General features: G+C 51.7%; 1 protein-coding gene across 1 annotated transcript in view; it reads left to right on the plus strand.

Annotated features, from left to right (window-relative positions):
* The window catches only part of ARHGEF7 (Rho guanine nucleotide exchange factor 7), a 169,318-nt gene extending 147,415 nt beyond the window's left edge, over window positions 1-21,903 (plus strand). The window contains exon 19 of the mRNA XM_073795419.1: window positions 20,644-21,903. Within this exon, the coding sequence (XP_073651520.1) occupies window positions 20,644-20,648 (5 nt within the window). The 3' untranslated portion in view covers window positions 20,649-21,903. The remainder of the gene's footprint in view (window positions 1-20,643) is intronic.
* Window positions 21,904-22,571: the final 668 nt, after the last annotated feature.

Below are 22,571 nucleotides of genomic sequence, written 5' to 3' on the forward strand. Positions count from 1 at the left end.
AAAGGATGTTTCTGCATTTGTTCAAGTCATTTTTCTGTTCTTCTTTGAGTGGTTTGAAATTATTTTCATACGGATTTTGCATATTTCTTGATAAGTTAATTCCTAAGCTAAGCACTTTATCCTCTTTGTTGCTTTGGTAATGGTGACGTTCTCTTCCGTTACACACCCACACACATGTGCTATTGATTTTTGTAGATTCCTTTTACATTCTTCTATTTTTAAAAATTCTTTTATTGTTTTTGTTATTTTCATTATTGAGTCTCTTTGGTTTTCCAAGTATATTATTACATCATGTGCACATAAAGTTTTATTTCTTTCCAAATTTTTAACACTATAATGGCTTTTCCTTATCCAATTGTATTCATTATATTTTCAATACAGCGTTAAACAGTAGTGCAGATAGTGGGAATTCTTGCCTTGGTTCTGACCTTAGTGGGAAATACCTCTATTGTTTTCCTGCTAAGAAAGATAATGCCCTAAAGGCTGATTTTACATCTGTGTATGTATACACGTGCATATGTGTGTGTATAGATACAAATGTAGATAGCTCCATATATGTGTGTAAATATGTGTATGTATTTAGAGAAATATCCATGAATTCTTATTGAAATTATTGTTGAATTTTGTTGAAGCCTTTTTTAGTATTTTGGAGAAAATCATATCATTTTTTCCTTACAGCTATTATTAATGTGGCAAACAATATTAATGGATTTTCTAATATTGATCCAGCCTTATGTTCCTAATAAGTTCTACTTGGACATGATGTACTATTTTTTCAATGTGTTTTTGGATTTTATGTGCTAATTTTTTTTAAGGATTTTTTGTATTGATATTTATAAAAATATGGATCTCTGACTTTCCTTTTGGTGCTGTGTTTATTGGTTTCTCTCAATATTATAGTTGCTTCAAGAAAGAATTTGAAAATTTCCAGTTTTTTATATTCTAGAACAATTTAACTGATGTTGAGATTACCTTGTATTTGCATAATAGATTGCCTATGAAACCATCTTGGTTTTCTTTTTTAATGAAACAGTTCTTTGATAACTTTCTGTATTTTGTCTGTGGAAGTAGATCTGTTCAAGCTTTCTATCTTTATTTGAGTCAATTTTAGCAAATTGTGTTTTCCTAAGATATTATTTGTTTCATCTATATTTTTTAATGAATTTGCATGGAGTTGTACAAAACAGTTCTTATGAGTTTTTTATGTTCATCTTTTTCATTGTTATTTCTCCCTTATTTCTTTTGTTTTCTTTATTTTCTTGATTAGGCAAATTATAGAAGTGTCTGTTCATTTCTTCTAACAGAAATGGATTTTGATTTATTTAATAGTTCTGTTTAATATCCTATTATACTCTATTAATAGTTATGGTCACTATTACTAAGTAAATATTAAGAAAATACTAATTTAGTTTCTATTCTGTCACATTTGCTTTTAGCTTTATTGTTTTTTCCTTCTGTTTTTCTCTTGGTTTATTTTATAGCTATTTTTCCAGGTTTTCAGTTGGGAACTTATTTCCTTTATTTTTATCCTTTTATTCTATTGGTATTGGTATAATATATTTTTAAATGGAGTTGTCATCAACCAAAGTAGCTTTGTTTTGTTGTTTGTTTGACAGTGTGAGGAGTTTCAGAAGTTCTGTTTTGAACACAGTGAGGTTTTTTTTTTTTTTTTTTTTTTTTTTTTTTGCAGTACGCGGGCCTCTCACTGTTGTGGCCTCTCCCGTTGCGGAGCACAGGCACCGGACGCGCAGGCTCAGCGGCCATGGCTCACGGGCCCAGCCGCTCCGCGGCATGTGGGATTCCCCTGGATCGGGGCACGAACCCGCATCCCCTGCATCAGCAGGCGGATTCTCAACCACTGCGCCACCAGGGAAGCCCGAACACAGTGATTTTAAAAAATATTTTATTTTATTTTATTTTATTGGCTGTGTCGGGTCTTCGTTGCTGAACGCGGGCTTCTCTCTAGTTGTGGTGTGTGGGCTCCAGAACGCGTGGATCCAGGAGTTGCAGCGTGTCAGCTCTAGTTGTGGCACACAAGCTCTGTAGTTGTGGTGCATGGGCTTAGTTGCCCCGAGGCATGTGGGATCTTAGTTCCCCAGCCAGGGATTGAACCTGCATCCCCCGCATTGGAAGGCAGATTCTTTACCGCTAGACCACCAGGGAAGTCCCATCTACTGCTATAATTTTTTAAAGTTACAGAATTTTCCCTGATCACTGTTTTAATCGTATCCCATAAATCCTGATATGCAGCATTTTTATCACCACTAAATTTTAGTAATTCTACAATTTTTATTTGTACTTTTCAGTAAATTGCTGTTTATTATAGAGCTTTTTTTGTTTTTTTTTAAAAACAGCTTTATTGAGCAAAATCTAACACATCATACAAATCATCCTTTTGAAGTGTACAATTACCTCAGTGTGAATCAATTCTTTTTAAATAATTAATTAATTATTCAATTGACTTATTTTTGGCTGTGTTGGGTCTTTGTTGCTGTGTGTGGGCTTTCTTGAGTTGCGGCGAGCAGGGGCTACTCTTCATTGCGGTGCACAGGCTTCTCATTGCAGTGGCTTCTCTTGTAGAGCACAGCCTCCAGGCACGTGGGCTTCAGTAATTGTGGCATGCGGGCTCAATAGTTGTGGCTTGCGGGCTCTAGAGTGCAGGCTCAGTAGTTGTGGCTCACGGGCTTAGTTGCTTCGTGGCACATGGGATCTTCCCGGAGCAGGGCTCGAACCTATGTCCCCTGCATTGGCAGGCGATTCTTAACCACTGCGCCACCAGGGAAGCCCTTTTGTTGTTCTCTTCAAGAGAAAGGCTTTCTGGTATTTTGATCGTGTGTCCCAGCTTTTGGGCATTCCTAATGGAGGTTTATGTTTGTATCCTATTACTAAACTCTTACTTGTGGCTAAATGTGATAGATTTCTGTGGCGGCTTGTTGCCTCTTCCACCCCGAAGGCACTTAGTTTTCGTCATTATTTTTCTCCGTCAGTTGCCATTGTGTATCTGCTTTCCATCTTCCCCAAACTCAGTGATACCTTGACTCTGCCAGCAGCGCCTTTTCCGTTCCGTTTGGGGAGCACCTTTTCCGTTCTGTCAGGGTGAATTTGGTGTCAAGGGAGCAGAGATAAAGGATGTTCTAGCTGCTGAGTTCAACTGGAAGCTTCCTTCTGTGCTGCGGTCAAGCTGTTATTTATCATTTTGGCCTCAACAACCCTACCTTTTTCTTTCTCGACATGTCTGCAAAGATGTTTAAATTTGAAAGGTTGTCGTTTGTTGTTACAAAAATGCTTCCTACCCGGAAAATTTGGACCTTTCTCAATGAAAACAAAAATGAGTTGGTAGGATTATTTCTCGAGGCATGAGTGTGTGCGAGTGTGTAAGCGTGTGAGTGTGTGAGTTGTGGGAGAGTGTGTGTGAGTGTGTAAGCATGTGAGTGTGTGTATGAATGTGTTGGAGAGTATGTGTGAGTGTGTGTGAGAGTATGAGAGTGTGTGTGTGTAAGGGTGTGGGGGTGTGCAAGGAGCGGAAGGCAGAATGAGAGTGGAGAGTCCAAGTACAGGAGGACCAGATAAGTTCACAGAATCCCCAAAGCAGGGCTGTACCTTGGATGCTAATTTGCTCAGAAGTGTGCACGTCACTGATAGCAAGTTGTGCCCGTGACATTCTGACACTGTCTCCCAGGAAAGAGAAGGACCTGCAGGATGCCCCTGTAATTGGAAAGCCAGCTGAGATCTGAGGCGCCTGGGGACGAGGACCACCATTTCTCTGCACAATGGCTCTGGTGGAAGGTTGTACATAAGGTGGCCTTATTAAAGTGACAAGGCAATTTAATTCCTTTGTGCACGATGATTCTACTTCATTGATTTACAATGGGAAGGATATAATTTTGCTAGTGTTGGCAAAAAGCTCAAATGTCAGCCTTTCAAATTGCTATACTTGCCTTGTTCAGGATGAATAATGAATAAGTCACCTTTTGTCTGCAGTTAAATATTCCTGAATAAATACAAAGAACATAAAAGACATAAATGATTGCCTGATTTATATTTAAAATAAAGATCAACATTGTGATAAATGGTTGAAACGCTGTGTGTGCAGTGTATGACTCTCCTGCTAATGACATTATCAGTGAGGGGCACCAGGTGTAGAATGTGGTCAGGTGCGACCCCCTTACCTGGGAGCCACCTCCAGCAGCTCCATGAAGGGAGCTTGGGTCCCCACGGAAGGGCCTGTGCTCCGCAGAGCCCTCCCCACCCTGCACCCGAGGCCAGCGGAGGGCAGGGGAGCCCGGCATCCAAGGGCCTCAGCAGGAGGAGATGGGGCTTTGGAAGGGCTGGTTCTCACTGGGCCACCATTGGAACGGGTTGTGTAAGAAACATTGGGGAAGAGTAGGAAAGCAGATTCAGCTGGAACATCAGCAAATCCTTGGTTGAATCACTGGCATATCCGTAGAATTCTATGCAGCTACTGGAAATGAGCACGACAGGGAGAACCTTTCATGATGAACAAATCTATCTGCCCTGCTCTCAGGTGAATAAAACAAGGTGTCCGGGCTTCCCATGAAGATGAGTTGATTTTTATTAAAAATGTGTATAAATACATGTATCAGTCAGGGACTAATTTTCTGTAGTTTGCTGGAGAAAAAAACCAATAGAATGTGTGTGTGTGTGTGTGTGTGTGTGTGTGTGTGTGTGTGTGTGTGTGTACAGTTATATATATATAACTGATATATATACACACATATACATAGAAAAAAGATTGAAAGAAAATACATCAAAATTCTACCAATGCTTATTTTCTTTTCTTTTCTGTGTATTCGCATTTTCTAATTGTTTTTGCAATGAAGGCGTTTTATTTTGCAGTGAGAAATAATACAACATAATATAGATATTTAAAATCTTGAGTCCCAGATCTACGGTGTGAAATCCACTTGGCGCTCAGTGTTTCCAGGACCTCGTTCGACAGTGATACACTTGAGCGATGGACCTTTTCCCTTTGGCCATCAGGGGTCTCCCCCTCTCCCCAGTGTGTCACTGGAGACGACCCCACAGAGGACTTGGAGGGTGGGCAGACCTCAGCGCTGCCTCTGAGGACAAGTCACTCATTTCCGGGGTCTGTGTCCTCACACTGTCAGTGCAGGCTTGGGCTACATCAGTAGTTCCTCCTGCAGGGGCATCTTTGGGGTCTTAATGATTGTGGGGTGAGCTGAAATGGCCTTCAGTGGGTGTCAGACCTCTGACAACACACGGAGCTGAAAGCCAGGTGTGGTCTGCATCCCACTTGTCCTGCCAGCCATCTGCGTTGGCGAGAAAGCAGGCGGTCACTGGCTGAGCTTAGAAGCCAGCCCTGTCTTACAAATGTGTGCCAAGCATTTGGCACACTTTTAAAATTATTACTATTATCATTATCGGCTGCGTTGAGTCTTCGTTGCTGTGCACGGGCTCTCTCTAGTTGTGGTGAGCGGGGGCTACTCTTCGTTGCGGTGCGCGGGCTTCTCGTTGCGGTGGCTTCTCTTGTTGCGGAGCACGGGCTCTAGGCACGCGGGCTTCAGTAGTTGTGGCTCATGGGATCAGTAGTTGTGGCGCACTGGCTTAGTTGCTCTTCAGCACGTGGGATCTTCCCAGACCAGGGCTCGAGCCCACGTCCCCTGCATCGGCAGGTGGACTTTTAACCACTGTGCCACCAGGGAAGCCCCTTGCACACTTTTAATATACACTCATTTTTCCCCCGAGAATGCAGCTACAGTGGAAATGGAGGTTCTGAGGCCCCGTGGTAGGCAGGCTGTGTGGTTCACAAGCTGTGCTCCTGGGAACCCAGCGACGAAAGACTCGAGGTCTGGGCGCCCACCTGCTCTCGCCCCCCTTCCTGCTCACGTCCTGGGGCGGCGTCTCCCCGGAAAGCAGTGCTGGGGACACGGATGGCCAACGTCGAGTCTGCAGCCTGGTGGGGACCGGGGACTGTGCCTGGTCCTCCTTCCCATCCCAGCCCCTCCCAGCAGGCTGGAATCTGGGTTTGCAGAAGGGCACGCAAAACCCAGGGCTTGCGGCGGAGAGAAAACTGGCTCCTCTTAATACACCACGGATTCCGTTAGTTAATATCGCTGTCGCTGCTATTGACTTTTAGGGGTCAGAACAACATTTGCTCTCAATTCTTAACCCATTAACAGAGTCATCTCTCACCATCACCAACACATGCTTTTCTAGATAAGAGGCGTCAATAATGAGGTGACAGGACCCTGGGAAGCCAGCACAAAAGCTCGGCGGCCGGGCCCGGGACCCTTCGCCAGAGCCGCTCGGTCTGCGCTACCTCGAGGGCCGGGACCTGCTCAAAGCCCCGCGCAGCCCCGCTCAGGATCCGGAAGGAAGCGCCTTCTGTACGGGCCGTGCCGCCCCCACGCCTGGCGCGCATGTGCTCGATGGCCCCTCTCCTTTCTCCCTCTTTGTTCGTCATCGTCTCATTTACTTAAGGTCTCTCCTGGACTCAGTCCCGTGGCTGCCGTTTGTGGTCACTGGCGGGCACTCGGTTCCGTGCCGGGTCCCAGTGGAGCGTCCGCGGACGACACTGGCTGCTGCACCTCAAGTCCAGATGTGAGCGGCGGGCAGGCCTCCGGCTCCATCTGCTTTCAGAGTGATTCCTAGTCATCGCCAGCCACGAAGCTCCCGCTCCGACACGGCCGTGCGTGCAGCCGGGCACCCTCGGGAGAGCAGCGGGTCGGCCTTTGCAGGTCTTGGGGTAACTCCTCGGCCCAGCAGTAGTCATTTGCTCGGGGCCCCCGGCGCCCACCAAGCCCAGGGAGAACAGGGGAAGCTTCCCCAGCAGAAGCGGGTGCTGCTGCGTTGACTGGTCTCCTCCAAGTAACAAAAATGTGTCCTTGGAAAATAGAGACTTTGGCGCGCTGTTTCGTCTGGTTAGATTACGGTGGAAACGAGAGGCGGGCTGGATGCGTGAGAGCTTCGCAGGGGCGGTCAGGGCCACAGTGAGTCAGTTTGGTCAACCGTTAAAAAGGACGCATGGTTTCTGAGTAGTGCCTCATCGACCTCAGGACGCTCAGGTGACAGACAGGCGAGTCAATGTTAGACTGTGGAGAATGTAACCCAGGACTATGGGATCTGGCCCGGCACACTTTTCCTTCTCTAGGGAACCAAGGTTCCTCGTCCCAAAGTCTCCTACCCCTTGCACGTGCGAGTAGAAGCTGCGATACACTTAGCTCTGAATTCGTAGCAGAAAAGAAGGGTGGTTCTAGAATTCAGAGCGTGGGGCTGGAGCCCAGGCTGCATGAGATGCTGAGATGTCAGGTCTTGAGGTGTGGCCACGTGCGCTTTCAGCCACCTTCTCAGCTCATCGGAGACCCACGAGAGCAGCTGGCAGGGCGGGAGGCCTGGCCCAGCCTGAATCACGGGGGGTTCAGGTGGAGAGAGGCTCGAACCGAGCCAGGGCGCTCCCAGGGGGACGAGACGCGGTGCAGAGATGGGTCCTCACTGCTTCCACTACAAACGTAAAGCCCAAGCCCGTTGCACGTGAAGTCGATACCTTCTGCTTCTGTGGCTCTTTTTCTTCCCCCAAATGTCGAGCTGCTGCGCAGACGTGTTTCATTCTGGTTCCGTCTCTGGGAGGACAGGTATTTGGCAGGAATGATGTTTCTTTCACAGACGGAAAATTTGGGACATAAAGAAGTGAGGACGCATTCTGTCTCTGTCCATTTAGGCAGAGTCTAAATGGACAACGGGCGTCCAGAACCTGGGGGGACAGAGTCTGTCAGCAACCATCCCTGGGGTGCAGCAGGCACGGGATGGGGTGGCGTGCATCCTACAGAAGGCAACAGGGAGGTCCTGGAGGAGACGGCGGGGAGACGAGAGCCACGACAGAGGGCCGGTCACTGCAGCAGCCGTGCAATCGGGGAGCTGCCCGGGGAGAGCAGTGGCTCGCGACAAGCCCTCCGGGCGCGCATCAGCCACGGCGTGTTCGTGGGCTTCCATCCCCCTTTTATTCATTTATTTATTTATTTGGCTGCACGAGGCCTTTAGCTGCGGCATGCGGTATCCAGCTCCCCGACCAGGGATTGAACCCCGGTCCCCTGCACTGGGAGCGTGGAGTCTCAACCACTGGACCTCCAGGGAAGGCCCCGGTCCCCTTTATGACGTCATTTAATCCCAACCACAAGCCTTTGAGCTGAGGCACAGCAATCTCCCCACTTCCCAGCCAGAACGTAAGGAACAGAGAGGCCAAGACACTTCCCCATAGTCACAAAGTTCAGGACTCAGGTCCCAACGGCCTCCAAGACCCGCCCCGTACCACTCTGCTGTGAGACTTCCGAACTGTACGTGTTGGAAACACACCTCCGCCTGTGCCCGTTGCTCTTAATTCCCTCCCCGGGCAAGCGGAGGTCCAGGCTCCAGCCCCAGCCGGGGGTCTGGACGCTGTGGCCCATCTGAGCGTCGGGCAGCTGAGGAAAGTGGACACAGTGTCTAGTGGGAAAGGTGTGCTTGAGAAACCAAGCAGAGGGTCTGAGGGGACCCTCACCCAGAGAGGCTGGGCAGAGAGGGCCGGGGCCAGGCAGTCTGTCGCCTGAAGGAGAATGTGGGTGGTCAGGGGGCTGCAGGGCTAGCCTGGGAGTCTAGCCCTGAGATCAGGAGCCCTTCCGGGGCTGTGCTCTGGGTAAGGAAGGAGGTTGAGCCTTAAGGTGCCAAGCCTGAGGTGGATGGTCAGGTGGGGAGAGGGAGAGGCACACCCTGGGGTCTCCTCCGGCGGGGCTGGTCCTGGACAGGGCGGGTGGGGTGATGCAATGCCTCGCCTCTTCCAGCCTCCAGGAAACACTGTCCTATCCTCCCTCCCTCTTTTCCGTCACCTCTCCTCCCCTTTCCATCCTCTCCCCCTTTCTGTTCACACTGAAGGGGGTAAGGCTCACGTGCACATCAGGCACAGTGGGGAGGGGCAAGGCAGCCCTCCTGGCCTTGGCAATAGTGGTCTTGGGTTGTCAGAACCTTCGGCAAAGACCCCAGGACACACCTGAGCTGGAGCACACCTGCCGGCTGTCCCAGGGAGAGCAGTTAGAGGGACTCATCGGAAGGCCCGGGTTAGGTGACGTGGGGAGGGTTTAAGGAAGCGCTTTGCTCTGGGTTGGATGCAGGGGTAGGTCTGTGGTTGGGCATCTTTGTGACTCTGGTCTGGGGGGAGGGCGGCCCCGAGCGGGCTGAGACCCGGCTGCTGAGGAAGCAGCCAGGATGGGTGGATGTGTCCTCGTGGCGGCCCCCGCTGGGCTGTGTGCACCTTCTGTCTGGGCTCGGACACAGGCCCGGGGTGGTCCAGGCGTGGACTCCCAGGCCTCCACCCAGCAGGAGACTACCCTGTCAGGCCACCTTCCCCATCCCTTCCAGGCTTCAGGGACGTGTATCTGAAGGTGATGACTCTATACTCAGATGACAGGTGTGCCTCCTTGTCCAGTTCTCTCTCTCCAGTTGTTCGCAGAGGTGGACTTACCACAGAAAGCTTCCCCTCCAAGGCTTCTGCCTCGCTCTGTGTTTGCAATTCTGGATTCTTTTTTAGCAAAGTGTTCCCCAAACTATATGAGCTTCAGTCCCCTGCCCCTCCACCCCGTTATCTCCCTGCAACCTCCATCTCTCCTGATTCAGCGTCCAGGGTCCTCTTCGAGCCCACAGACGCTCCGCTCTTTATGTGGGCGACCCCCCACCCACCAGGAGATTAGAAACATCAGACCAAGACCCCTGAGGCGCCCTCCCCCAGGCAGACTGGGAGGGGCCTGGTGCAGAGTAACAGCCACTGGCCAGGCTCTTCCGAGCTCTCGTCTGAGGACGTGGGCCATTTTACTAAGCCCTGTCGCCTCTCTGAGCCTCAGTTTGTCTAGCCAGGATGGAAGAGACTACTGAATACGACCCCGCCCACAAATGCTTTCAGTTCTGGGGTCTAAGACAAACCCTTTGACAGATGTGTTTCCCTGCGACTAATAATTTCAGAGGAGGTGGTCAGGATAGGTATTGGCATCCCTGGGGAAGAAAGTCCCAGAGCAACGGGACGGAGACGGTTCTCTCGCCTATCAAGAGACATGGGCTGAGAGGTGTGAAATGACTTCTTCTAAACCAAATCCTGCAGCTTGTCGCGGGTGGAGCTAGATCACGCAGTAACTCAGCTCTGCTGGGCCCTGGTCTGGGTTGCCCCTCCCAGGGAGGGGGGTGGGAAGCGAGGCTCAGGGGGCTGAGCTGCGGGAGGTGCAGGTGGGGCAGCTCCCTGGGTGTGGAGCTTCCGTCTCTGGGCAGAGCTGGGAGCTGACCCAGAGCAGCCCAGAGAGAATTTTAGGGTAATGCCTCATGGAACCAAACCGGAAAGGAAAACAAGTGTTGCTAGGGGACATTCTGGTTAAGGGTCCTGCCATGGTATTCTTGGTGCTGGTGGGGATCGAGGTCTGGGAACGTGGCAGAGCAGCAGTTGTCGGAAACACACACATCACGCTACACGCACACCTGCGCACTTTCTGGGACTCCGGGGGCGGCTCTGGGTTTTGGCGTTCTGCTCTGCAATCTGGAGCAGACGTGCTCTTTAATTGGGGTCATTAAAACACTAATAAAAACCCGCATCCCCGGCATGCCAGCAGGGTCCCAACTGCCCTCAACTTTTTTCCTACATAAAATGGTCAGTCTCTCATCACACTAAAATGTTCTTTTTAAAGATCTGATTCATTCAGATTAAATGCAAAACAAATCGATAGAAGAATTTTGTTTCATTTAGAGAAAAAGGAGCTTTGCCCACTGTCGAGGGTTTCTGGTTTCACTAGGATGAACAGAGAGCAAACAGTCCCTTGCTTTGGTCATAAAGGGCTTGAGCGTTTGCAGAATCAAGTGGAATCCCCAGCACACTGTGTGTCTCTCAGCCTTTGCTGCGGGTGTCCTTTCTGGTCTTTTGTACACCCAGTCCTTTCTTCTATTTTAAAAATCCTCCCCCAGATCACCAGCAAATGTGACGGCATTAAATATAAATACACCCCCCCTCAATTGTCTGCACAGCTGTGTGCAGAGGTTTTGCCAGAAAACGCAGACCCAGGGCACAACCTTTTAAAGCCTTGTTTGAAAACACAGAAGAAAATCACTCTCAGACTCAGTTGATTTCCTACATAAGTAAAAGAAAAAATAACTTAAATATACAAAATGAAAACTGACTCCACTGGCCAAAGCTTTTATTCCTGATCTGCAGACAAACATACCCAGGAGAGCCGGCTCTTCTCCACTCCCTCCGATGCTTTGAATTGAAAACCCAACAGCTCTCCACATCGGGCCTGTCCCCACCTCTCCCTGGCCACTGAGCCCGGAGGCTTGGCGGTATCACTGGTCCGCAGTGCCTTGTGGCAGACGGCAACATGCCTCTCCTCCCACCAGAGCCGGGCTGGCTCTCTACCCCGGCACCTGGGCTGACACTGGGTGTGCTGTGGGCAGCACACGGAGTAAGACTGTCCTCGCCCCAGTCCTCAGGCGGTCTTGTGTCTTCCTGCCCCTCCCGGCGCTGCTGCTGCCCCGTGAACACACCCGGGCTCCCTGCTGGAGGCTGGCGGTAGGGACCCAGCCACACCAGCAGAAGCAGTGCCAGCTGGTGACCACTGTCCGCAGAGACCAGACGTGCCCCAGCCGAGCCTCGCTCAGAGCCCGGCTCCCAGAGCCGAAATCGAAACCAGCAGCTGGTGTGCAAGCCGCAAGCGTGGGTGGCTTGTTTTGCATCAAAAACACGTTGTCACATGTCGCCTGCTGTGTTACTGCAGTGTGATGACCCAGGTGCAGCCGTGCCAGTGGTCAGAACACGGAAAGGCTCCTGCAGTGGTTGGTGATAGACCCTCCCTCAGCCTCCTGAGTCCCACTCCTCTGCCGCCAGGCCCTGGGCCCCCGGAGCCACCGGCACAGGGGCTCAGGGCTCGCAGGCCCTTGTCTTTGTACGATGCCTCCCCTGTGTGATTGGCCAGCACCCTGCCTGCCCTACGGTTAATGAGTGTTTTGATTGTCACTAGTGAGTACTGGGCGGGCTGCTGTCTGCACGGCGGCTGGCAGGGTCCTGCTGGGCCGGCCCCCATCTCTGGCCTGGGGGCTCCCGAGCCTAGGCCGGCATCCCTCCCGCCCACGTTCCCTAAAGTGACCCACATGGGAGACAAAGAACACGCGACCCAGCTCTAGAGGAAGCCTCTCGCGCTGGCGGGGCCAGAGGCGGTGCAGGGCGGGCTTCTCTGAGGCATCTCGTGTGTTGACAGGAGTCTGGAGATCTGACTTGGAATCCTGCTGCTGGGTTGTGCTTTGAGGCCGCGGTTCCTCGCCTGTGAAAGGGGGCGATGCTTCTGTGCCTCGCAGGCCGGGTGCTGGGCTCCCAGAGGACAGAGGGCAGCCTGACCGTGAGCCTCAGTTGATGGACAGGCGATGGGGCGAGTCGGCTGGCTCATCTGGCCGTGAACCAGCAGGTGGAATTTGTCTAAATCCCTCCACGGTCCCTCACTCAGCTTTCACTGGGTTCCTGGCACCACGGCACCCGCTGTGCCCAGATGATCTTGGAGCCACTGTGCAGCCGGGCTCTGCCCCATCCTCCCAGCGCTGCCCTGAGGCCTTCGTGGAGCCCGCTCTCCCTGTGTTTCTCGAGGACCTTCCACACGCACGCCTGCTGCAGGCACTCACGTACCACGGCCTCTCCGAGCCATTCTTTGCTTTGCCTTTTTCTTCTTCTTTTCTCTGGAACGTTCCTCCGTCTGACAGCTTCTCTCTCTCCACGTTGTGAAGCGGCTTGTGCCTGCGTTTCACCCTCCCTAACGGCGTCACCCCCCACATTTAACAGCCTTCAGCAATACTTATTTCCTTCGCTCTGATTTGGATACACAGGAGCAAGTCTGGCACTCTCTAAGCCTTGTTAGTGTGCGTGAGTGTGTGAGGGTGTGTGTATGTGAATGTGTGCCTGAAGCTGCATTCACCCATCATTCCAGATGCTTCCACACCAGCTAATCATCGACCCCTGCTTTGCTTACTGTAAGCGCGGCTTACCAGGGTCATCTTGGGTTTGGGGGTAATATTTTGATTTCCGCAGGAGAAAAGATGTTTTCATTTAGGAGAGCTGCGTCCTCCTTTCCCCACGACCTCCCCCACCTCCTCTGGTCCGTCGCCTCTCACGCATTTGCGGGATGTCCCGTCTGACGCCAGTGTTTCTTTGTATCGGACCTGTATTTCTCTTTGCCTCTTCTTTCCAAATCATTTCCTCCTGTTTCCCTGGGTTTACTATCTTATCTAGACTTTTTCCTTTTCTTTTTTTCTTGGGAAAAGAAAATGTCTATAGCTGGTCTTGATGTACCAGCTGATCATTTGCAAATCGGACGTATATTCAGATATAAGGAGAGTCTGAACCAGATGTGGCCTGCAGGACCAGCTGTGTCCACGATGAGGTGCATTTCTGGAGGAAGGTGAAGCCCCGATGATAATGTGGTCCACACCCTGCTTCTCCCACGTGGGAGGCTCAAGGGGGATTTGCTCTGGGTGAAATAGGTGAGAAAAATATGTGTTGACTGACGTGCCGGGGCTCCATCCCCGGGGCAGGGACACGGGATGAGCCAGGAGGGGACACGACAGACCATGCCCCTATGGAGGGTGCCTGGCCTGTGGGCGCGCTGAGGCTGCAGGGCCAGACTCAAGGCGGCTTCTGTCTGCCACGGCTGCCGCTCCCACCCCCCCTGCTCTGGGGGGACCCCGCCGGCCTGCCCGGGGCCTGTCCACACAGTTGAAGCAGGTGACCCTGTCCTGACGCCAAGCCAGATGCCGCAGTCACAGACACTGACCCCTCCGCGGTTCCCTGGAGCCTGTGGGCGGCAAGTCTGACGGCTTGACCTGACTGCAGCTGGCCCCCTCCCGTCCCCCTGCCTCTCAGCCAGCACGGCCTCCTGCCTCCCTCTTGAAAAGCTGCCCTTTCCTCCCGGTGTGGCTGGCTGCTCTCCCAGCCTGTCCACCACAGCAGGGGCCTCCCTCGGCCCTTGGCCCAAGCGCGGCTGCAGGAAGCCTCAGAACCTGGAGTCCCAGTAAACGCGAGGGCAGCGGGGGCCCCCGAGGGCAGGGTGCACAGCCCCCTCTTGGAGTCCGGCCGCAGGTGCCGTGGGCTGGGAACAGAGCCGACGTCCAGGGCAGGGGGTGTCTACCCGGAGTCTGAGCAGCTTCTCAGGGGCACAGCTCGCCCTGTGCCCCAGACCCGCACCCATGACCTGGAGCTGCGTGAGTCGGGATCCAAGGAGCAGGTGTAACACAGCGTGGGCAGGGGTCCTGGCACCAGAGTCCAGATCGCAGGTCGGACGATGCTCTGGTGTTTCTGTGGCGTCTCCAGATGGGGCTGGCATCTGAGTCAAGGGTCACTCTCCCCTGTGGGTAGCCCTGCAGCCATAGCTGGTCTGACAGAGCGAAGGAGGGGTGGGTGGGCTTCCGTCCCCCCCGCAGCTGTCGGGCTCTTCCCCTCCCTCAGCACCTGTTCCTCGGGCCTTCAACCCAGCCTGGGGGCCGTGCGGAGGGCTCTCCCGGGTCTAACACGATGACCTTGGAGATGGTGGGACCAGCAGACGGTGGGACCTCGCAGCCTCCACAATCATGTGAGCTAGTGGCTCTTAACAGCCTCTTCCTAAATACAGCCTATTGGCTCTGAGGGGCCTTGACTAACGCATGACAGGACTCACCCTGTGGCGCTGCTGGGGGTTACTGGTCTGGGGTCCTGGCCTCAGGCCCAGCCGTCCCCAGGCCTGTTCAGCTCCACTCCATTCTGACCAGTACGTGACAAGAGTGCCCAACAGGAAGACACGTCAGCTGAGATCTGCACTGGGAGGGGGTTCTGGATTTCACGTCGCCACCCACCCAGAGGCCAGGCATCGTCCCCACGCCCTTGCGGGGACAGGGTGGCTTGGCCCGGGCCAGCCACGCTGGGCCTGCAGGTGCTGAGGGGACGGACCCACCACCCAGGAGAGGACAGCGAGAAGGAACCCCCAAGGCAGAGTGGCTGCTACACCAACTCACTCTGCTTGTTACACCTTCAACCTCGTGGAACAGAAACCCCAAGCTTAGTCCGGGCTTCTCGAGCACAGGGAGGACCACAGACCTGCCCTCGGCCTGGAGCCATCCCGAGCACGGGGCTGGGACACTCCCCGAGGGGTGGTGTCAGGAAACGTGAGTGTCCCCACCCCCATTCCCGTCACAGAGCTCCTCAAGCCCTGGGGGTTTCCTGAGTGTCTTGCTGCTCGTAGGGAAGCTCTGGCTGTGCCTGAGTTTATGCTAATGAGATGCCCCCCACCCCCTAGGAACCCACCGCAGGATGAGCCGCTCTAGGACTCTCAGCCCCACCCCTCTGAACTCCCGGGAGGGGAGCGGGACAGGTGAGCGGGTTCAATCCATCATGCCTGCGTGACGTGGATTGAGTTACAGGACCCGCAGCTGCTCTTGGAGAATTACCGTAGAGCATCCTGGGTAAATGGCTGCTCTGTGGCTGGTGGACGCCATGCTTCGCTTGCCCGAAGTCACAGGTGTTCTTCATCTTAAAGGGATCATCGTCTCCGAACCCACCGCAGACCAAGCTGGGCTTCCCCTCAGAGAGGAAGGCTGCCAGGGTGAGTGGCTTGTCCTCGGTGCCCACTTCCTTCCTGAGACCCCAGTGTCCGTTCTCCAGGTCGTTTAGGTGCACCTCCTGGGGGAGGGTCGGAAGAGGACAGATCCAGTGCACATTTGGGGGTGGGGGCCTCCCCTCGGGGTACAGCTGGCCTTTGAACTTATCAGATGGCCATGCTTGTCCCCAGGCACCACCTGAGAAGCCTTGGAGACCGTAATGCCCATCACTGGAGCAAGTGCAAAAGAGTCTTGTCGAAATCCAGGAGGATTTTAACTTGAAATTTCCTCAATGAGGTAAATTGTCCTCTGGGTTGAGCCTGGCTCATTTTCTTACTGCTTTATATATGGAAATAGAGGCTAAAATGGCTCATACCCATCTGGAGTCTAATTTTCAGATGTGCATTTATTGTAAGAACTTGTGAGCCAACTCCATGAGGCCAGAGTCTCTATTTGTTGTTAATTGGAGGAGGGAAAAAGGAGAGTGGGGCGGGGTAAGTACGCCATCAGATCACAGACTTCAAGTGTCTGGATCAGGATTTTGAAACATCAAGTGGGGTAAGATAAACGCTGGACAATGAAAACAATGGAAAGTGATTTTCAACTTAGTGTGGTTTTTAGATTTTCTTCCTGAGCAGTGGATGGCTCTCAAGTTAAAAGGCAGCGTCCTCTGCTTCTTAAATGTCTAGTGACTGAATGTCTCCTCTGACACCATCAAACTTGGGGAAATATCTTCCCAAGGCACTTGGAGCCTTGGGGGAAACAGTGAGATTTGTTGTCACATTCCAATAACGGCGTGAACGCCTGTCACTGCTTGGCGAGGATTAATGGGGCCACTCAGGGCTGGGCTCAGGGATACTTTTACCGCTTAGATAGCATTGCTCTGCATTTCCGCAGCCTCCTGACTTAGCATCTGTTCCAGGGTTTTGCTTCTCAGGGGACTTGACTTTGCTTGAAGGGATGAAACGTAAGGACAGAGTATCACGGGACATCCTGGACCCTTGGAGATCTGGTGAGGCTTTCTGGAACCCAGATGACGTGGTTATTGATTTCAGATGGTCGCAGGCCTGTGTACAGGGGAGGTGCTTTCTTACTGAGCAGGGCTTCTGTTTCTTGTGTCTGGATCCTAGCGGTCAGGTGAAAGCTTTCAGGTGAGTGGGATTCACCTGTGTCCGGATGATGCGTGGCTGGGGCAGGAGACCGACTCGGTGCAGCTGAAAGACGTGCTAAATTGTTTGAAAATGTAAGTGGGGCCTCACAATTTTAAAGATCCCTCTCTTTTCGGTAAACTAGCTCGTAACATTGGACTTCACCGTCACCCTCTCCACTTACATTAATTCTTAGTGCTTGACCTTGGCCGATGTACAATGAAGGCCTTGGATTCCATCCTGTAATGTTTAAGGCGTTTCATCCTAATGCTTTATCGAGCACCGATTATGTGCCGGCTCCGTGAACACAGGACAAACGAGGGGACCTCCTGGTCCTTGAGGAGCTCAGAGTTTAACGGGGAGGCTGAGGAATTGGCCCACAAGCGAGTGGCAGGTCTGCCTGACACTAGAGCCAGAACTTTCTTGGCTTTCTGGACACGACAACAACACGGGGAAAAGCTTCATTTTCAATGTCCGCCCCACTCCACCCCCGTGTTTGAGGCTGACGTCATTGATGAGGGGGGCTATTTCCTGCCCATTCTATGCATTCCTTTGCCCCTCGAAGTCAGGAAATGTTCCTTAGTTAAGCCTAGGCAAGCGCACCTGAGGGCAGGTTTCCGAGCCACGCTTGGCTGCCTGGTCGAGGGTCTGCAGAGGCGCTGGGCCCAGGTCGCCATCTGGACTAGAGGGGCTGCAGCTGCGGGGGGCTCTTTCCAAGACCCTGCGTTGATCTGCTCTGCCTGGCGGTTTCCTTCTATCCTTCTCTAATCTGCTCGACTGATAGCAATGTTTTTCTAACTTAATGAGGTTGAGGGGTCACCTGGGCTGGTGAGTCAGGAAGGCGATTCCCAGTGCCCTACAACCAGGTGGACCCCAAACTTCCTCTCCTGACCATGGATGGTCATGTGATGTCAGGGGTCCAAGGCCACATTTCGAAAAATTGCCCCCCTGTGGGGTGGGCACCCAGGCCCCATGGGCTGGCCCCAGTGCTCCCAGGCCTGTCCCTTCACCTGGGTGCTACTCACCCCCCACCCCCGCCCCCCACCGAGGACCTCCTCCCTCAGGGTCTCTCTGAACCCCCGCTGTCTCCTGTCCTCACTGCGGACTGGAGTTGATATACAGTAGGTGCTCACTAGTGGTTACTGGCTGATGAAGTGTCACATCTCTTCTCCACTTTTCACTGTGTCTTAGTCTGCTCAGGCTGCCCCAACACCACAGCCCAGGTGGCTTAAACACAGGCGTTTATTTCTCCCAGTTCCGGAGGCTGGAGGTCTGAGACCAAGGTGTCAGTGGGGCTGGTTTCTCCCAAGGCCTCTCTCCCTGGCTTGCAGGTGGCCACCCTCTCGCTGTGTCCTCACACGGCCTTTCCTCAGTTCGTTCACGTGGAGAAGGAGAGAAAGAGCTCTCTTCCTCTTCTTATAAGGCCACCAATCCTATCAGATCAGGGCTCCACCCCTCTGACCTCATTTAACCTTAACTAGCTCCTAAAGGTCCCATCTCCAAATATGGTCACATCGGGGGTTAGGGCTTCAACACTTGCATTTTGGGGGGACAAATTCCGTCCATAGCTTTCTGGACACAAATGCAAACGGCCTCACGTCAAAAAAAGAATGGAGTTGATTCTCTTTCATGATTCTATATCTGCAAATTCGCCTACTTGCTCAAGTCTATTTGTAACCCCAGATCCATATTCGCGGAGCTTGCAGTGTCACTCATGGACGGGCGTGTACAGTGTAGCACAAAATATGTATCAACCAACATGCAGGTCCCCAGCTCAGGCCAGATGAGACGGTAACCATTTCTTGTTCTAGTTTTCTCACAATAAACATCTTCACAGTCTTAGAGCCACATTTTTCAAATTTTTGTGATTTGGGGGTGCTTTTGCTGTTATCAAGGCCCCAAAGCGTGGTGCTGAAGTGCTGTCTACTTTTCCTAAGTCCAGGAAGGCTGTGACGTATGGAGAAACTATGCCTCAGATGAGCCCCTTTCGGGCCCGAGTAAGCGGGCCGCTGGCTGTGGGTTCCATGTTAATGAATCCATGGTAAATATTAAGTAAGGTGTCTTTAAACAGAAACATACATGAAACAAGTTCATGTGTTGATTGGTCGGGGAGCATGTTGTGAGCAGAGGCTCGCGGGAACCTCCCCGTGTGTCCATGGGAGCCGAGGCCGGTATTTGCTAATTCAGGGTTCGCAGTGACTTTATAGGACAAAATTACTGTGAATATTTGACCTTCGGTCCCTAACGCCAAGAAACTCTAGGGAAGGTGAAGCTGGCATCAGTTATTTGGGTTTTTGTCGTCGAGTCAATGCTGAACGCTTAGATATCTGTGAGCACATGAATGCTTGGCGGGAGCTCGCCTTTTAATTATTAGCTTTGACATCACCAATGTACGGTGTCAGCAGTCACACATAGTGACAACAGGGGAAGTCTTGGAAAAGGACTTATTACAACTGGAAGCCCTCCTTCCTAGTGAACAGTGAGGCTCAGATAGATGCCTGACTCAAGAAGAGAGAAAACCCTGTATTTCGTGTTCAAATTCAACAGTCTTTGAAAAATGTAGTGGCCAACGAGGGTCGTCTTACTGTTTTTGGTTAGTTTGTTTTTAAATGTCAATGTTGTTTTCCGGTAAAACATTGAACGTGATACATTCTTCACCTGTAAAACCGGAGGGTGCCGTGTAGACAAGCAAGTGCAGGGATTGGCCCGCTGGCTAGTAAGCAGATTCTTAAGTGCATCTTTTCAGTTTTGGTTGGCCCGATCCCCCGGCGGCGTCCCCGTGAGCAGGGCCAAGTTATTACACTGTAGATTCTATTTGCATAATGTCAAGTGCAGGTTTCTTTGACAATCCCACCAGTTTAGCCATTAGTGCTCAAATTTTAATGAAAAGAGGAGTGCTGTGAGTCTGGAGAGAGACATGGTAGCAACAACCTGTGTCATTTAAACGTTTACCTCCAAACCATATTCTTGTGAGCAGCTGAGGCCTTGCAAACTTCACGCTTCCCTGGGGAATGGAAACCGACAAGCTGACACACAGAGGGCCTCCCTACAGGCACCCTCCGGGGAGACCCCAGGACAGACAATCCAGGTGGGAAGCAGGCATCCAGCCTCTGGGGCACTGGGCCATTGTTTGCAGCTGCGGACTTTTCCCACTTTCAACTGTGAAGATGAACAAATGTTCTGCTGGGGAGTGAACATTCCCCCCACGGAGCCCAAGTCATGGATCTACATGCTAAGAGCAATGAAGCCCCTTCACGGACGCCCCAACTGCCCTCAGCTCCTGCCCACGAGACGACAATGCCTGCATGAACCTAGTCCCTGGGTGTGTGTCTTTGGAGCGTGCCGGGGTGACATTCAGTCTCTACGTTCGTTTTTATGATAATTCCGAGTAAATTGTGGTGCAATAAACTCTTCAAGCCTGTCTTTCTTGTGAAAGCCGTGAATCAATCAGCTGTGGGCTTTTTTTGGGGGCTTTTCAGCGTATGGTGATCATTTAGATTTGACGTGCATTGTGAGACGTTCGCTCTCCTCTCTCTCTGGTCTGTCATTAATTCCAGCCTTTGCTGTTCTGAAGTACAGTGAAGGGTGGCTGGGAAATCATTGCCCTCTTCAGCTCTGTTATTGCACAAAACAGCAGCGCAATAATTTTTTGTCAATGTTTTACTCTAAAAGCTTTCTGCGTCAGTTTTGAAAAGGAAGCAATAAAGCCCATTCAATGGTATGAATAAAAATCCTTTGAGGGTTAGGAGCAGAGCTTCTTTTCTTCAGCTGGTAATCAAATTGGAGCTAAAATGAAATTGAGTTTTCTTATGAAAATAGCCTTTGTTGCTGGGAAGGCTGGTAATTCATAAACAATAACCCGCTCTTTTGTGTGGATAATAATATATTCATGTTCTTTCAATAGGGTAAAAGCCAGACCTAGTGCATTATGGTACAGTAAAGACAGCAGAAGGAGCTGGCTGCAACGGTCTTGAGGAGGAAATGTAGCGCTCGGCGGCTTCAGCTTTCAGCGTCCTCCAGAAGCGGCACTTCGCTTGATGTGTGCGCTGCTTTTCCCGGTTGGTTTGTTGCTGCCGTACAACATTTGACTCATTGTGGATGGTCTCCAGCTGTGCTCGTCGCTGCCTCGGGCTCCGCGTTTGCGGAGACCCCGCCTGCTGCCCCAGGATGCTGGGATGCTCCGGAGCCACCTCTCAGTGCCACGGGACCAGGGAGTCCCAGAGCCCCGGCCCAGACAGGCAGCCGGACCCCGGCGCAGGAGGTATGCTGCGGGGCCCCCCTGCCGGAGGGGGTGTCCTTGGGCGGCATGGGGAGGGGGACGTGTGGGAGCACAGCCGGCCATGCCTCTTCTGCTGTGTTGGGGTGCGGGGGGAGGGTCTGGTCGTCTGTACTGCGGTGACTGCCCCCCGATCACAGGTTGGGCCACAGCAGCTCTGCCCGGGATCTGGCGTGGGATCCTTTCGTGGGAGCCCTGGGGGCGTGTGTGCTGGCCGCTGGGGTCGTGCTCGGGGTCCTCGAGATCACTGTGTGACCAGGAGGCAGAAGGATGCTTTCTCCTGGGCAGGAGTGACCTGCCGTGGGACTCAGGTGGGGCTGGATTGCCACCTACGATTCATTACGACTGTTGCTACCTGGGCAACGGAGACTTTTGTTCTCTCTCTCAAGTTGGTGAAAAGTTATGATCTGGGGATTGCAGAAATGTGTGCCAGCCCCACCTTTAAGTGTTTGCTATGCTTGTGAAAATAGCCATGGTGCTCCTGGACCCAGACCTAGGGGCCGGGGCCAGTCAGGTGAAGGGATGTTCCCTGGAGGTCATTTTCTGTTACCGTCTCCCAGTGACTGTAAGAGTAACCAAGCGTGAACACTTCCATTCGATAGGATGTCCTGGCTGTGCTCTGGAGGATCATTTCTGCTTGCTTTTTATGGTCCAATTTCTTGGCTCTGAATATAGTTCAAAGGGCAAACAGAGAAAAAGAAAGGAAGGAAGGAAGGGAGGGAGGGAGAGAGAGAGAGAAAGAAGGAAAGAAAGAAAGAAAGAAGAAAAAGAAAGAAAGGGAAAGAGAAAGAAAAAGAAAGGGAAAGAAAGAAGGGAAAGAAAGAAAGAAAGAAAGAGAAAGAAAGAGAAAGAAAGAAAAAAGAAAAAGAAAGAAAAAGAAAGAAAGAAGGGGAGAGAAAGAAAGAAGGGGAGAGAAAGGAAAACCCTTCTGAGCGCTGAGAAATGTATAGGGTGGTGTGGGCAGCATCTGCCCTGGTCAGAATAATGTCATTCTTGCTGGGTTTTGAGTGTTTGGTGGACAGCGGCAGTTTTACTCCGGGTTACCGTTTTTTGTGAGAATCCTACGAAATAATGAGTATCTTCTGGCTTAGCCTGAGGGCTCTGCAAATTCCATCCTTGGTTCAGAACTGAAGAAGGGAGAAATTGAGATGCAGACCATGGTGTGTAATTTTAAACTACCAAACTTTGAGCTTCAGGGAAGCTGAATCAATAATCAGTGAGCTTACCCCACGGAAACGAACAGAAAAGAGGAAAGGAGAGAAGTCTAGAGTGTTTATTTGCACTGAGATAAGGCAGGGGTGTGTGCTAGGTTCAGAGCTGGCTAACAGGTATTTTTGTGTTGGTATTTTAATGATGAATTTGCGTGCTTAAGAAAAGGAACTTTTAAAGGCACAGTGGAAGCTGACAGCTGGGATGATATATGTCATTATCCAATTAGTTTACAGGAGGGCATGTTTTGCTGCCTTACTTAACATACCTCTATGTGTTTTCAGCCGTAACGAATATTACTTTCTTTGAAGTCTTTCAGAATGAGGGTTCTAATTGTATGTGTTTCA

Source organism: Tursiops truncatus, chromosome 18 (genome assembly GCF_011762595.2).
Source record: "Tursiops truncatus isolate mTurTru1 chromosome 18, mTurTru1.mat.Y, whole genome shotgun sequence".
NCBI lineage: Eukaryota > Metazoa > Chordata > Mammalia > Artiodactyla > Delphinidae > Tursiops > Tursiops truncatus.